The sequence below is a fragment of the Borostomias antarcticus genome (assembly GCF_949987555.1).
Source record: "Borostomias antarcticus genome assembly, chromosome: 8".
In the NCBI taxonomy this organism is placed as follows: domain Eukaryota; kingdom Metazoa; phylum Chordata; class Actinopteri; order Stomiiformes; family Stomiidae; genus Borostomias; species Borostomias antarcticus.
The window spans coordinates 19,243,563-19,258,602 of record NC_140241.1 but is presented as its reverse complement, the minus strand read 5'-3'; the positions used below and the strand labels follow the sequence as shown (position 1 = coordinate 19,258,602).

The following is a 15,040-nucleotide window of genomic DNA, read 5'->3' as shown; positions in this document are numbered from 1 at the left end:
GCCAAGAAAGAGTGGACGCCGATTTTTTTCTTCCGACGGCATTAGGCTACCTGCCTTAAACCTTATATGCCCATAAAGTCTGTAGCCGTAGAAGACGCCTGTCTGGGATAGTCCACTAAGCAATTGTGATTTAAAAGGCCTTCAGATGTGAATATCATTTCATTTAGCCTATTCATTTGAAGATTTCAACGCATCAAAAGCCGCATTATAAGAGGGACTTTGGCGTGTCCAAGTTTGAGAGCAATGCCGCAGGTGGAAATGATTCTGTTCATATTCCTCGTCGTTTGGATGTGTGTGTATGGCCAGGAGCCAGCCTCCAAGGTGGTGTCCGACCGCTATGCCGTGTACTGGAACCGCACCAACCCCAGGTGAGTGTCAAGCGCAGCCCGCCGGGTGTCGAGCTCTGTCCGCGGATCACGGGCCACCAACTTCACGCGTAGCCTAACTTCACCCTTTGCCGTTGGTTGATGGCGGATGGTCCGCTGACCCTAACGCTGTATGAACATTTTTTAAATTGTAAATGTTACTAAACATCTTCAGTTCTCTTCTGAATCGATCAATGGCCAGACAGTAGCCTCTATAATTTATTGAATTCTTATCGCAAACATTTAGGCTACAAAAAGGTTTTAAATTCCTATTTAATAGGCTAGGACCTACTGTTCTTCACCAGGCGTGATTACTCTGAAGCCGAGAGATGGCGGTTACATTATTCCCGGTTTAGTTTATAGATCACCGAAAATTATTTCCATTGAAAAAAGACTCCGCCGGGTGGGAGAGTTACTGCGTCCACTTCTTCTGCGTGGGCACGATCGATCGATAGATAGATAGATAGATAGAGTCTGCTGTTGATTTCTATGTTAAACTGAGACATAACATTGGAGCAAAGTATGAAACTGAAACATGACATTGGAGCAAAGTAGGCTATAGGCAGTTATAAAACGTTGCCTTTTCAGGTTAAAATGGTACCTTCCAGTTAGATAAACATAAACACAGTAGGCCCGGTTGTAAATGGTTTATTATGCCTGTAATACAATTCTCAAAATATTGAGATGTAGCCTAGGCTACCACCTACTGTCTCTCTTTGTTTTTATAAGTTAGCCTACTAATTAGTAACCACAAGGGAAAATAAATCTGGAATCATGTGAGCAATTCAATGGTCAAAATGAGTCCCGGCTTGTCTCATGCAAATTAAACTTTTTTTTTTCATCTCATATAACCCTGAATGTTGGGTAAACTCTGGTGATTCACTTATCCAGCCTGAATGGATTGAACGTCAGCAAATAGTTCTCAGTATGAGTGTACCTCCCTGTTTGAATGCAGATCACAGATGTGTGCATTGCCAGGTTTGACCTGGTACTGTAGGGCAGCGCTTTCAGCACGAGTAAAAACTAAATCGGTTCGGTTTGCGCTTGGATAAGGAACTCTTTTGTTGGTGTGACTTTGCATGATGTTGTTTCTCATTTGTGCTTTGCGCCGGAGGCACAGTTTGTGAAATGACCCGGGAAACGTTGGTGAACAAACCGGTGATAAAAGCAGAAGGAGAGTCCAGTCCCGCCATCACTTATCTGGGAGAGGGGATTTTTCCTCAGGCAGTCTCACGGCCTCCTCCAGCGTCCTCCTGCCTCAGAAGCTTCCTCCCCTTAGTTCCCAAGTCCCTCTCCTTCGTTGCCATGCCCCCACCCCTGTGCCCTGCCCCTCCCTCACCCCCACGCTGGGGCAGACAATGAGGGGTCCACTGAGGGGCATTTCAGCCGTGGCCCAGGCTCAGCGTGGTGCATGGCCCTGTGAGAGACACACACATGCTGAGGTCACACACTCGCCAGTAACCAAGCGGGCCCCGGGTTAGCCGTCCCGGAGCAGTGCAGAGGACCCTGTAGTCAGGGTTAACGCCAGGGCAGCAGGCCTGGCCCCGAGGCCCCGTGACGCCCCGGCACGGCCCCCTGCTGGGGGTTTTGTCTCAGGAGAATAGGGCTCCTCGGGTAAATAAATGAGTAACTCTAAATGACTGTCTCCTTTCTCATTCATGGGCCTGATCCAAAACCTGACCCCACTGTATAATGTAACAGAGCGTCCCGCTCGGACGAGGGCCCCCTGACCCGGCAGTAGAATATAACCACGCTCTGGGTTGGACCATGGGCCCCGGGCCCCTGCTGGGTAATAGAACCATGCTCATTGATGGGACTTAAGACCCCGCTGGGCAAGAGCCACAACTTCCAGATGAGACTTCTCTCTCCCCTGGTCCGCGACATTTCTGTGACCATAGAACAGAAACAGCCCCAGTGTAGCGCAGTCCTCACTCAACCATTCAGGAAATCCCCTACAGGGGTCTGGAATTGAAATGGGAAGTGATTTGTGAGAAATGGAAATAGTGAATATATTTATATATTTAATATATTTCCACATGTTTTTATTGTCTGAAGGCTGAAGGTGTCTGGTTCATTTTGTGGCCAATAAACATCGGCCATAATTTCTTCCTTCGCCGCGAGGGACTTTGTTGATGTGCTGCCGGCTAAACCGTGTGAATCCAAGGCATCAGGGCCAGAGGAGTGTGACCACGGAAATGATTTAGCCGTACTCGGGGTAGCGTTGCCTCAATCAGCGCCAGTGAGAGCTCTAGTCATTATAAGCTCCTTAATTAAATGAAAATGAAGTGCTTCAACGACACACAGTCACCGGTCCAGGACTCACAAAGCTACCGAGGCACAATGGAAGTAATGATTCTCAGAACAGTGTTTTGCTAGTATCGTAGTTGTGAACAGAACATATTTGCTATGTTTTGCTGTGCCGCCCTAATTACAGTAGCTGAAGCAGCGATCGATGTGTGGAGTGAATCAATAGTGTGATTGGCTGGATGGAGGTTAACATGCGTGTGTGAACGCTGTGCAAACAGATAATAGAGAGTGGGGGGTCAGTCATGCCCCCATCCCCCCGCCCTGTCTTACAGTGTAATTAAGGAATTGAAGGAACTAGGTAAACAAGCCGTGCTGTGACTGCTGCTCTTTAATGAGTCGCCCATTAGAGAATCAGCTGCTCAGACTGTACTTAGTTTGAAAGTTACTTCATTAAAACCTGGCGGGTCCGTTTGGACCGCGTGCCACCATCGCCGTGGCCGAGGTGTTTATGTGTTGCTGATAGGCGGGATCAGTTGAGAATCAGGGCCGAGGTCCGTCACTAATCTCTCCGCTGTTTGTGTCTCCGACGCCATGGAAACCGATACCCCTGCTCATCAAAGAGTCTCATTGGGTGGGACTAACGACCTGACAGCTGGGATTCCAGCGTTCTAGCAGAGCGGTGTCACCCCAGGGGCCGAGTCTAATCCCTGATAATGCCCCCTCAAAGCTTTCCACAACAGATGTGACATATTTCTCTCTAAGACAAACGGAAGACTTTTTGACTGCCCACTGCTTTTGGTAACTATGGTTACAATCCGGCGGTGATCAAAATTGCGATGTCCTTTTCAGAGGAGCTGTGTGATGCGGTCTGACTGATGATTCTGTGGTGATCAGAAAACACGCCTCACGCTCGCACTCTCCGACCCGTAGCCCCCCCCACCCCGAGGTCCGTTCCTCTGTGGCCCGTAGCCCCCCCCACCCCGAGGTCCGTTCCTCTCTGGCCCGTAGCCCCCCCCACCCCGAGGTCCGTTCCTCTCTGGCCCGTAGCCCCCCCACCCCGAGGTCCGTTCCTCTCTGGCCCGTAGCCCCCCCACCCCGAGGCCCGTTCCTCTCCGAGCCTCGACCTCCGGCCCCGAGGTCCGTTCCTCTCTGAGCCAAACGACCCCCGCCGGGCGCCGTCCTCACTCAGGCTCGTTTTTAATCTCCACTTAAGAAACAATATACCATTTCTCAGTTTGTGGCGAGGTGATGTTGTGATAGTTTCCCAGAGGCATTGTGGGTCATTGTTCTGGGTGTTTACCCTCGTTCTCCCCCCTCAGCCTTCCCTGCTCCCTGCTGCTCGCTTCTGCTTGGATTAAAAACGGGCACAAAAAGCACCACGTCCAAATATTGACTGGGTCTCAGGACCGCAGCCCCCTCCCAGCCTCGGCCCGGCCCGGCTCAAAGGCCACTATTGTTCCTTCCTCCTCAGCAGCTCGTAGCCGGCTTTTAACTATGCATGCTCTCACAGAGAGACAGACAGAGGAGGGAGGAGAGGGAGGAGAGGAGGGAGGAGAGGGAAGGAGAGAGGAGGGTGGGGAGGAGGGAGAGAGGAAGGTGGATGTGGCAGGCCCCTCTGGAGGGGGAAGGGGCACACAATGGAAGCGAGACTTACGGTCACAGCAGTGAGAGAAGCTTCCGGAGAGAGGGGGCGCGGGGTAGCGCCGGGCCCGGGCCCCCTGCGCGGGGTCAGAAACCAGGTCTACGCCCCTGACGGAGTCAGAAACCAGGTCTACGCCCCTGACGGAGTCAGAAACCAGGTCTACGCCCCTGACGGGGTCAGAAACCAGGTCTACGCCCATGACGGGGTCAGAAACCAGGTTTACGCCCCTGTCGGGGTCAGAAACCAGGTCTACGCCCCTGACGGAGTCAGAAACAGGTCTACGCCCCTGACGGGGTCAGAAACCAGGTCTACGCCCCTGACGGGGTCAGAAACCAGGTCTACGCCCCTGACGGGGTCAGAAACCAGGTCTACGCCCCTGACAGGGTCAGAAACCAGGTCTACGCCCCTGACGGAGTCAGAAACAGGTCTACGCCCCTGACGGGGTCAGAAACCAGGTCTACGCCCCTGACGGGGTCAGAAACCAGGTCTACGCCCCTGACGGAGTCAGAAACCAGGTCTACGCCCCTGACGGGGTCAGAAACCAGGTCTACGCCCCTAACTGAGGCCTGGGTCCTGGTGAACTCCGGCAGGCGTAGAGAGAGGGGGTCTGTCCTGGGAAAATGGGGTTCCTGTGGAGGAAAGCAGCCGGTCCCACTGCTATGTGACCCCGAACGCTTGCCGTAGCTCTCTCAGCTCAAACTAACACAATGTTCCCATCAGGCGTCCAGAAGTTGACTGACAGGCTCTATAGAGGAGGGTTTATATGAGGGCGTCTTACTAGTTATTGTCGATAACCCCATTATCTTGCAGGAATACTCCATGTTGAACACCCTCTGTAGCAATCCTTTCAACGTGAATAGAAAATGCAGTTTTGCTGTTTCTGTGAATTTGTATGCGTTTTGTTTGTCTATTTTGGATGCTGTTACAACTCTGCATCCTTCGTTTCATATGCGGCCAGTCAACGGATTAAAGCGCAAACCCCAGGTCTAATCTCCCAGTCTCACTCCAGAGCTCAGAGGTTCACTTATCTGCCGTTTCTTAAAGGTTTAATCTCGGTGGGGCTTTTTTGGTGAATGCTGTTTAAATGTGAGTGGTGAAATGGCATCCCCTGTGTCTTTGTAGGCACCGGTGAGGGTATTAGCAAAGAGGCTCTAAGGGGCTTAAGAGGTCAGCCTCCTTTTGTGTGGAGACACAAAACACTTCCTGTGGGACCCTTCACCCCTCTCTGTTCTTGTCTCAGAAAGCCAGGGCTGCCTGACCATTCACATTAATCAGCCCCAGCCCCTAATGACTGCTCTAAACCCCCTGGACCTGTCTGTAAAAGCTCCTAAACAGTCCTCTGGCCTCCTGACACACAGGGGCGCGCTGGAAGACTATACGGACAACCCCCTTTTACACACGCAGTCCACCAGCATTAGCAGAGTACATGTAGTGTGAGTGCCTATCTGGATTCCCTATTACTGCACACTTTAGCATAGAAGGAACATAATGAACCTGGAATGTATGCAGGTGCCCAAGGACAAGATAATGAAAATCTAAAATGTACTGAATCCAGAGAGAAAGCGAGGCTAAAAATACCACTTTTCTACCACGGTGTGATGATCAGGATGATTCCTGTTAGAGACCATTCTCTGGGAAATAAGGGGATAAAGGATGCATTTGCACTCCAGACTTTAAATGGAGGAATAAATGGAGAGCAAAATTGACTCAGCAGAGTTGGTGAAAAGATGGAGATTAGAAAAAGAGAAAAAAAGCAGATAATTCAAATGATCAGTATAGAATTTTCTCTCTCTCTCTCTCTCTCTCTCTCTCTCTCTCTCTCTGTCTCTCTCTGTCTGTCTGTCTCTCTCTCTGTCCTTCTCTCTCTCTCGCTCTGTCTCTCTGTCCCTCTCTCTGTCTCTCTCTCTTTCTCTCTCTTTCTCTCTCTCTGTCTCTCTCTCTCTGTGTTCTCCCTGACAGGAGTGCCTGTTTAGACCTAGATGTCAGTCCTAGATGGTGGTCCTAGATGGTGGTCCTAGATGGCGGGTAGATGGTGGTCCTAGATGGTGGTCCTAGATGTCGGTCCTAGATGGTGGCCCTAGATGGTGGTCCTAGATGGTGGTCCTAGATGGTGGGTAGATGGTGGTCCTAGATGGCGGTCCTAGATGGTGGGTAGATGGCGGTCCTAGATGGTGGTCCTACTGTAGATGGCGGTCCTAGATGGCGGTCCTAGATGGCGGCCCTAGATGGTGGTCCTAGATGCCGGTCCTAGATGGTGGTACTAGATGGTGGGTAGATGGCGGTCCTAGATGGCGGTCCTAGATGGTGGGTAGATGGCGGTCCTAGATGGTGGTCCTAGATGGTGGGTAGATGGCGGTCCTAGATGGTGGTCCTAGATGGTGGTCCTAGATGGCGGTCCTAGATGGCGGTCCTAGATGGTGGTCCTAGATGGTGGGTAGATGGCGGTCCTAGATGGCGGTCCTAGATGGCGGTCCTAGATGGCGGTCCTAGATGGTGGTCCTAGATGGTGGGTAGATGGCGGTCCTAGATGGCGGTCCTAGATGGCGGTCCTAGATGGTGGTCCTAGATGGTGGTCCTAGATGGTGGGTAGATGGCGGTCCTAGATGGCGGTCCTAGATGGCGGTCCTAGATGGCGGTCCTAGATGGTGGGTAGATGGCGGTCCTAGATGCCGGTCCTAGATGCCCGTCCGAGATGTCGGTCCTAGTACAGACTGTCTTCTGCTATCTTTCACATGAGTCCTAGATGAGGTCAGAAGGGAGTTGTTGGTAGCTGGAGCAGCGCAGCGTTTCAGAGCTAATGATGAGCCTCCTCTGGTCTCTGGTACCAGATCTGGACCTCCTCCTCTGGTCTCTGGTACCAGACCTGGACCTCCTCTGGTCTCTGGTACCAGACCTGGGCCTCCTCCTCTGGTCTCTGGTACCAGACCTGGACCTCCTCCTCTGGTCTCTGGTCTCTGGTACCAGACCTGGACTGGTTCCTCTGGTCTCTGGTACCAGACCTGGACTGGTTCCTCTGGTCTCTGGTCTCTGGTACCAGACCTGGACTGGTTCCTCTGGTCTCTGGTCTCTGGTACCAGACCTGGCACACGACTGGCAGCAATCAGACGAGCTGGCAGGAGCAGCTGTGTTTTACAGGCCTTAATGTATACAGTATATATATATATAGTTATAGTTAGTATATATATATATATATACTGTTCCAAATGAATCCAAATTGGCCGGAAAAGCATGCATGATACTGTATAAAACAACTGTGATTCCATTCCCAGTAATGTTTCTGGAACTCTGTATGGGTCAGTGTGGCTTTTGGAAACGACAGGAAAAGCAAATATTCTCATCCCTGTGAGGCACAGTTTCCCCGTTCCGATGGCTGACTATCAAGCTCTTATACAGCTGGGGGAGAAAAGAGGAGTGTTGTTTGAACGGCGTTTCACAAGTGATTGCTTCAGACTTTTCCAATCATACGTTTTTCTTACATTTCATTACATTCCAGTACATTACAGTCACTTAGCAGATGCTTTTATCCAAAGTGACTTCTTACACAGTACTACTATTCACCAGGACTCACAAGTGCATCTCCTCTGTAAACAAGCGACTAAGAGGGTAATCTAGAGCTTAAGTGCAAGGCTATGTGTGCAAGAGTTGTGTTTTTATTAGGTAGGACTGTTAATGTGTGGATGTTTTTGTAGAATACTTTTAACTGTAAATTGAAGGAAACTCTGTAAAGAACAGAGTGGCATTCTTGGGTTATTTGCTGAACATTGTTTTACATAGCTAGCATGCTGAGACATGTCTTGGTGAACAGTGTTTGCTAGAAGCTGTGGTTGTGGCATTTCATTCACCCATGGACTAATTAGGAAAAGGGCGTTGATTAACAGGATTTTGCTTATCAACACAAAAAAACAAGTGGGTTGATGTGTTAGAAGTGCGTTCCTGTCGTGAACTTGGTGTGACTTTGTGAGCCCTTTAGTGTGTCTCTCTGGCCCATGGAGACGGAGCGTTTCTCCTGTTGGATGGAGCACACTTGGTGCTTTGGGACCCATGAAATATTAAGAAGCTGTTTGCGATCTCACAGTAGAGCCTGGACAGCAAACCTTCACACGCAAGCAGGAGGAATCCAGGTCAGGTCGGCGTGACTTTAATGCGAGGGTCGACATTTTGTCTCACTCCGTTTTTCATACATTCTTTCTCATCCGTGTTTCTTTTTATGTTGGTGGATTTTTTTTCATCATCTACCCAGTTGGGAAAGTGGGAAAGTTGATTGAAATCTCAGACTGCTGGTCTGGTTTCACAGGCGTGGCGTCCCGCTCCAGCTCGACCTCTGAGGCTTGAGATGCGACGGGAAATCGACCGCCATTTCTAAACTCGACTCCATTTTGTTTTCAGAAGAAAAAAAAGTCAGTTGCGAATCATATGCTGAACAGACCCCTCCCCTTTTTCAATTTACTATGATGGCTACACCCCCCCCCCCATGACATGATTAACCTACTTTTCTAATGACTCAAACCATGCCAAAAAGCAGTTAGCGAACTGTGAGAAATTTGGGGAATTAAGGGGGTGTGGGTGGTGGTGGTGGTGGTGGTTTGGGGGGGGCTAGTGAGTCAACAGTAGATCCTGAAGCATCAGAGTGAGGAGATGAGAGGCTCTCCCAGCCCAGGGCTCCAGACGGAACGCTGTCCTGACCGCAGCTACGTCTGAACCCCCCCCCACGCTGTGTTTATTCTGCCCGTCCAGTGGTGTCTGAGCCAGGCTGCCGTGCCCTGGTGGGGCTGGGTGAGCTGGACCCTGGCAGCCATATCACTCCCAGCAGCGTCGCGAGGGGAACACGCGGGCAGACGCTCGGAGCGCCCGACCCGATGATCTCCCTGGACGTCCCGGCTCCGCAGGCCTCCGTTATTCTAGTGCATAATTGATAGAGGAGTTAGAATAGCAGAAGTAATAGGATGAGAGGGTGCAGCCAGGCGGAGTGAGGGATCGCGTGCGCGGGGCCGCAAACATTGCAGGGGATGAGGGGAGGGCATCTAGAGTAACAGGTCTCCGCGCGTCCACTCAGAATGTCACCACCCAGCCAATCACTGCTCAGGTCTTTCCACCAATCAGATGTCTTAGCTGGAGCAGAATACTACGTTCCTATGAATTAACAGACCAGCTACAGTATAGACCACCATTAGTCCTTCTCTGCGCAGGGTGGCTTCAGTTAGCTTTTTTATTAGTTCTAAATTGAGTTGAACCAGATCATTTGTGGTATTATGAAAGTTTTCATGTTAGATGTAATGTATTATTAAAGGTATTTGAATTTTATTGGTCATTCTGGCTAGGTGATAAAGTCTGGAACCTCACATTTCTCAAAGGGAATTCTCTCCAAGATCTTTGTTCCTTTGTCCTGTAGTAGATTCAGGGGTAATCTGGGCGGTATCTCTGACAGGGTGTATATCACACCTAGACGGGCCTCTATAAAGACACGCTAATGGCTAAACAACCCTGCATTGTCTGTTAAACAATAAGCCCAGGTCACAAATAACCTGTCCTGTCCCGCTTCAAAGTAACTTACTACTCCCATGAAAAAAGGACAAAAGGTGGAGAAAAAGATGGACTTACCCTGAAACCCGTCTAAAATAAAATACCCCGTCTAAAATAACCTGCATTCCTGGTATTGAAGCTGGGGTAGAGTCGGTTTCTCTTTCTGATTTCTGATTCTCGGGTGGTGAGACCGGCTCAGATAGGTCGGGGCATTTTTGTACAAGAAAATACTAGCAAGACTAATGAGAATATTTTGGAACGTGAAGATATGAAAGGGTTTATAATACAATTATATTGTAATATTATTTACTTTGTATGAAGTAAAAAGGTGATGGGCAATAGGAAGTGAAAAATATTTTCTAAATTAACTACATTCATATTGAATACAGACCTGGATAATAATATTCATTATTTAACTCAATTACACATTAGTGGAATAGCACCGTGATAACATTGTGATCCACTTGCTGTTGATTGTTTGGTTAAAATATGATTTTGTACAAAACTTCTGTACCAATTAAATCAGAATAGTTAAGACCATCAAATAATGATTTTTTAAATGAAAAATTACCTAACTTGTCATAGTTGCTTTCTATATAATTATACACACTGTAGGAAACAGTAGCTTAATAGAAGGAAAAAGCTCATATTTGCGTAGGAGCAGAGTAGTGAGTGAGCCAGTTACAGTACTGCTCTCTAACAGAATGCAGCCCGTCTGGAGACAGATATGACCGCTGGGCTGGAAAGACTTCCGATGGAAACCCAAGCAGCAGGCACACTCAGGAAACAAATAAAACATATTTATGAGAAGGGTTTTATGATCTTAATGACCATAGCTTCAGCTCAATGGCCTTTAAGTGCTCTCCTGGACAGAGCAGTTTAAGAGCCGACTGTAGACCAAGCCAGGTAGCGCTCGTATACCAGCACTACAGATACTTAGCACAATTTACTGTTTTCATATGTTGGTCTGCCAATGTTTATGGAAAACATTTTCCTTTAAAGTGGGAACACATGCACATTAGTGGTTGACACAAAGGTCATTTAAATAAGTTAGAGATATCAATAAACCAAAGATATAGATGGAGAGAGATACATAAAAATGTTTTTTTTTAGGTTTTTTTTAGCATATTCACAGTAAACAGTATTTGTAAGTTGTCAAAAGCTATAGGATAGATAATAACACATTAACTACTGTGTGTATAATAAAAACAGTGCATAAGGTATCAGAAAAATAAACATCACTATCAACTATTACAAAGGTATTGACTGTTTTAAATGGAGTGTGTTCTCAGTTTTGGTTATATTTAATTTAAATTACTGTTAAAATAATTTCAGATTACCTCAGAATTTCCGAAATATAACCATTAGGCCTGCTTGAGGTAAAATATGTGTTTCTTTTCTGTAGAATATTTTATTATTAAAATTTTAAATAATAAATCTATAGACAGTATACATGTTATTAAACCAAAATATGTAATTTTTATACAATATCATAAACATCATAAACCTGTATATCATGTATTCTTAGTATGATCTGATATTACCCTTCCGTCATGTCCTCTTATTTTAGTGCTTCTTGGTAGATAGATAAATTAATAGATGTTCCATTGCATATTGTACAAATAAAAAAGGTATTAAGGTGTTTGTTTGGTGCTGTAGTTGTGTAAAATCTATAACACAAGACATTTAGTCACTTAATCACTGTACAGAAAAATAATCTGTCTGATATTGTTGAATCAACTCAGATTCTGTGTAAAATGTAGTCATGTGGACATTACTTCCAAAATGTGTGCGTCATTCAGCATGAAAATGGCATTTTATGAATAGGGAATTTGAATTTTACGTCCAGAATGGGTCTTTAATCCAAACGTGGCAATTTCATAACGGCCATCAAATCTGTCTCTGCTCCTTCGCTTAGTTTTGCTTATTTGAGTGTCTCAAAAAATGAAGTGGGAAAGAACAAGAGTCCCTGAGATCTGTGAGGTCACATGACGGCGCAGACGCTGTGCTGAGGTCTGGACCCGCGAGGCTCGGGGGGGCGAGGCCTCACGTCTCTACCGCTCCCCAGGACGCCCTGCATGCTGGGGGCCCGGGCTGAAGTCTGCCCAGCAACACAGCTGCATGCTGGGAAATACGCTACTAATGGGATGGATACTAACTGCCTACTAATTCTATCCACAATTATACTTTACCTTGAGCAACTCTGCTGAATTCTTCCATTGTTTTTGGATTAAGCATGGAAATAAGTGAGACAAAGCCCTTTAAGTTAACTTTAACTTTTATTGGTAGAAGATCTAGATAATTGTATTAATAATTTCAGTGTAGCATTTCCAGCGGGGGTGTAGCTGGCAGAGTTAGTGATGCTGGTCTAAACCTCAGAGGCCTGTTCCACCGGGCGGCCATTGTCTCTGTAATTTGAATCCTAGAGTATTTAGAATTACCCATCCTCCAGGCTAGAGGAAAGAGATAAGAATTATGCAAATGGTATCTGAAGACAGAGAGAGCAGGAGGTGTGATCAGTAACAGACCCACCAATAAGGACTGAGCCAGAGCCATGAAGTCAACCAATGAAGCGTAGAGCAGCTGGGAGCTGTGTTTTTATTGGAGGATTAGTCCTGATAACCAAGACTGTGGCAGATAGGCCATGAGGGAGATATTCTCTACCAATGGCAGGAGTGCCTGGCAGGAGGCGCGGTTCTTTTTCTGATGCATGGCAACACCGGCTTATTTTGGGCAAACAACCACCAGAACGCAGAGGCCGTTCATATTGAGTCAGTATTTGAGCTGTGTACCACTCTCTCTCGCTCTCTCTCTCTCTCTCGCTCTATCTCTCTCTCTCTCTCTCTCTCTCTCTCTCGCTCTCTCTCTCTCCCTCTCTCTGTCACACACTCACTCACACACACTCACACACGCACACACTCACACACCCTCACACGCACACCCTCACACACACACACACACCCTCACACACCCACACACACACACACACACACACACACACACACACACACACACACACCCTCACACACACACACACACGCTGGAAATGTGTAGTGAATGTGAGAAGGTTCCCCTGCTGGAAACGGGACTGCCCTGCCTCTTTTCTTCTCCTCACTTTCTCTGAATGTCTCTCGCCCGCCCCGCCCCCGCCGCCTCTGTCATGGAGGCGCTGACTCCCCCTCCTGGGCTGATATCAGATATGAGCCGGGGGTAACGTCTCAGACCCCCCCACCCCCGTACTAGCTCTCTCCTGATGTCATCCCCCCCCCCCCCCCCCCCGACCCGGGAGTGACCTGCGCAGCGTGGGGTGTCCAGCGTGGGCGTTAAGCCTAGTTTAAACTGTAGAAGACAAGCTATTGTTCACGCCTCTTGGCTCATAGACACACGTAGCATAACAATATAAATTAAACCTAATTTATAGCCACTATAAAATGTATAGTATAATACAATTCATGGTGTAGTTTAAGCCTAATTAATACTGTGTTATGTTATGTGTGTCTATGAGCCTGTCGTCTATAGTATAAACCGGGCTTTAGTGTCTTGTGTTCGTATAATCGTCCCTCCAGTCCTCTGCTGATGGACGTGAATGTGGGCCTGGAGACGGCGCCCACCCCTCTGTCCCCTCCGCCAGCCTGGGTGTCAAACCGGAGGCCAACGCGTCGGTGTCACACCTCGGTGGCGTTGGTGTGATATTTATCCTCTCAAATTGTGCTGCTGCGACCGTAATGCCGAGCGCGTCGCCCCTCGGATGATCGAGTGACGCTGGGTGACTTTAATTCGAGACCACGCTCCGGCCCAGACAGGCAGACAGACTGGCTCGTTTAATCTGCTGGGGAAATTAGTCCGCAGACTGAGAGGAGACTGAGGTTTACACACACGCGCACGCACGCACGCACGCACGCACACACACACACACACACACACACACACACACACACACACACACACACACACACACACAAAGGGAACGCCGCCAAACGAGTCATGTTGTACGTTTATCCTCTCTTAATCACCCGTTTGATCATAATTAGTGATTAATCATCAGTGAAGCTGTGAAGTCAGTGCAGCGGGGATGTTAACAGTGACCCCTCATCCCTCTGCTTAGTCCCAATTGTATTACAGTCTGCAGCAGGCTCCGCAGTAGCCATAATCTCCCCGCCCCAACACTCACCCCGACCTCGCCCCTCCCCTCCCCTCCCCTCCACGACTCCTCTCACCCCGGGGCCCCAGCGCCCCACGGGGCCCCGCCCCCCCAGACCTCCTCCGCCCGCCCCTTTGTTGCGCCTCCGAACGGGGTTGACGCGTGTGAAAGCGAACGTGATACCCGAAGGTTCATTATTCCCAGGCCGTTCTCACGGGGGAGAGTGAAAAATGGCTTCTTTGTGCAGAGGAGAGAACCGGAGCTCTTCCTCTGACCTCATGGCTGTGTCATGTCAGAGGCCTGAGGTTAGCGCGGCGGAGAGGCCACGCCCACCTCGCTCTACCAGGAAGCGTTCCAGTGGAACGGCAGAGGATCCTCTGGGACTCTTTGCCTCGTTCCCTCCGAAGCTCTTCTCTCTGAGTCTTTATGCTCAAAGGAAACCTTAGCGGCCCGCTACACCAATTAGGACTTCTGACTCACTACATGTTAAAGGATGGGCTTCCTTCCTTGGCTCCGCTCCCTGGTGCTGTGTGGTCCACAATCTGAAATTAGAAGTCTTGTTTTCACCTCAAGGTGTTTTCCCAGCTGAGAAACACATTCTCGTGTCCTTAAAGCAGACCTGGGACCAGCCCATCTACTGTACGTCTGAGGTAATAGCTCTATAAACACCGTACATCACAGGGCTTAGAGCGCCAATTAGCCAACTCTCAAGCAGATGACATAATGGCCCAGAGGCAGAGCTGATAACAGAAGCAGGGTGTGTGTTTGCCAGGGGAACCATCAGAAGCAGGGTGTGTGTTTGCCAGGGGAACCATCAGAAGCAGGGTGTGTGTTTGCCAGGGGAACCATCACCCACACACCGCTCAATGTTCCGATCGCATTCTTGCCCCTCCGACACGCCCGGGGCGTCCCGTAGCGCTGGCGTTCTCAGAGCAAACATGCAAGCTGTATGACATCCGATAGGCTATGTAAATCAGACGCAATTAAGACCGTCTCTCCCCCGGGGCTGGTCCCCCCCCTCCCCTCCAGCCCCCCCTTCCCCTGCCCAATCACAGCCCTGTCTTGTTAGCCAGGAATGTGGTGAGCAGCACTTTGCTGAACCAGACCTTCATGGGAAAGCAGGTT

At 48.9% G+C, this 15,040-nt stretch overlaps 1 protein-coding gene across 1 annotated transcript in view; it reads left to right on the top strand.

The window, feature by feature from the left end:
• Positions 1 to 243: 243 nt before the first annotated feature.
• efna5a (ephrin-A5a) overlaps positions 244 to 15,040 on the top strand; it is a gene marked incomplete at both ends in the record, with an annotated part of 46,787 nt that continues 31,990 nt past the window's right edge. The window contains one exon of the mRNA XM_084442340.1: positions 244 to 368. Coding sequence (XP_084298466.1) covers positions 244 to 368 — 125 coding nt within the window. The remainder of the gene's footprint in view (positions 369 to 15,040) is intronic.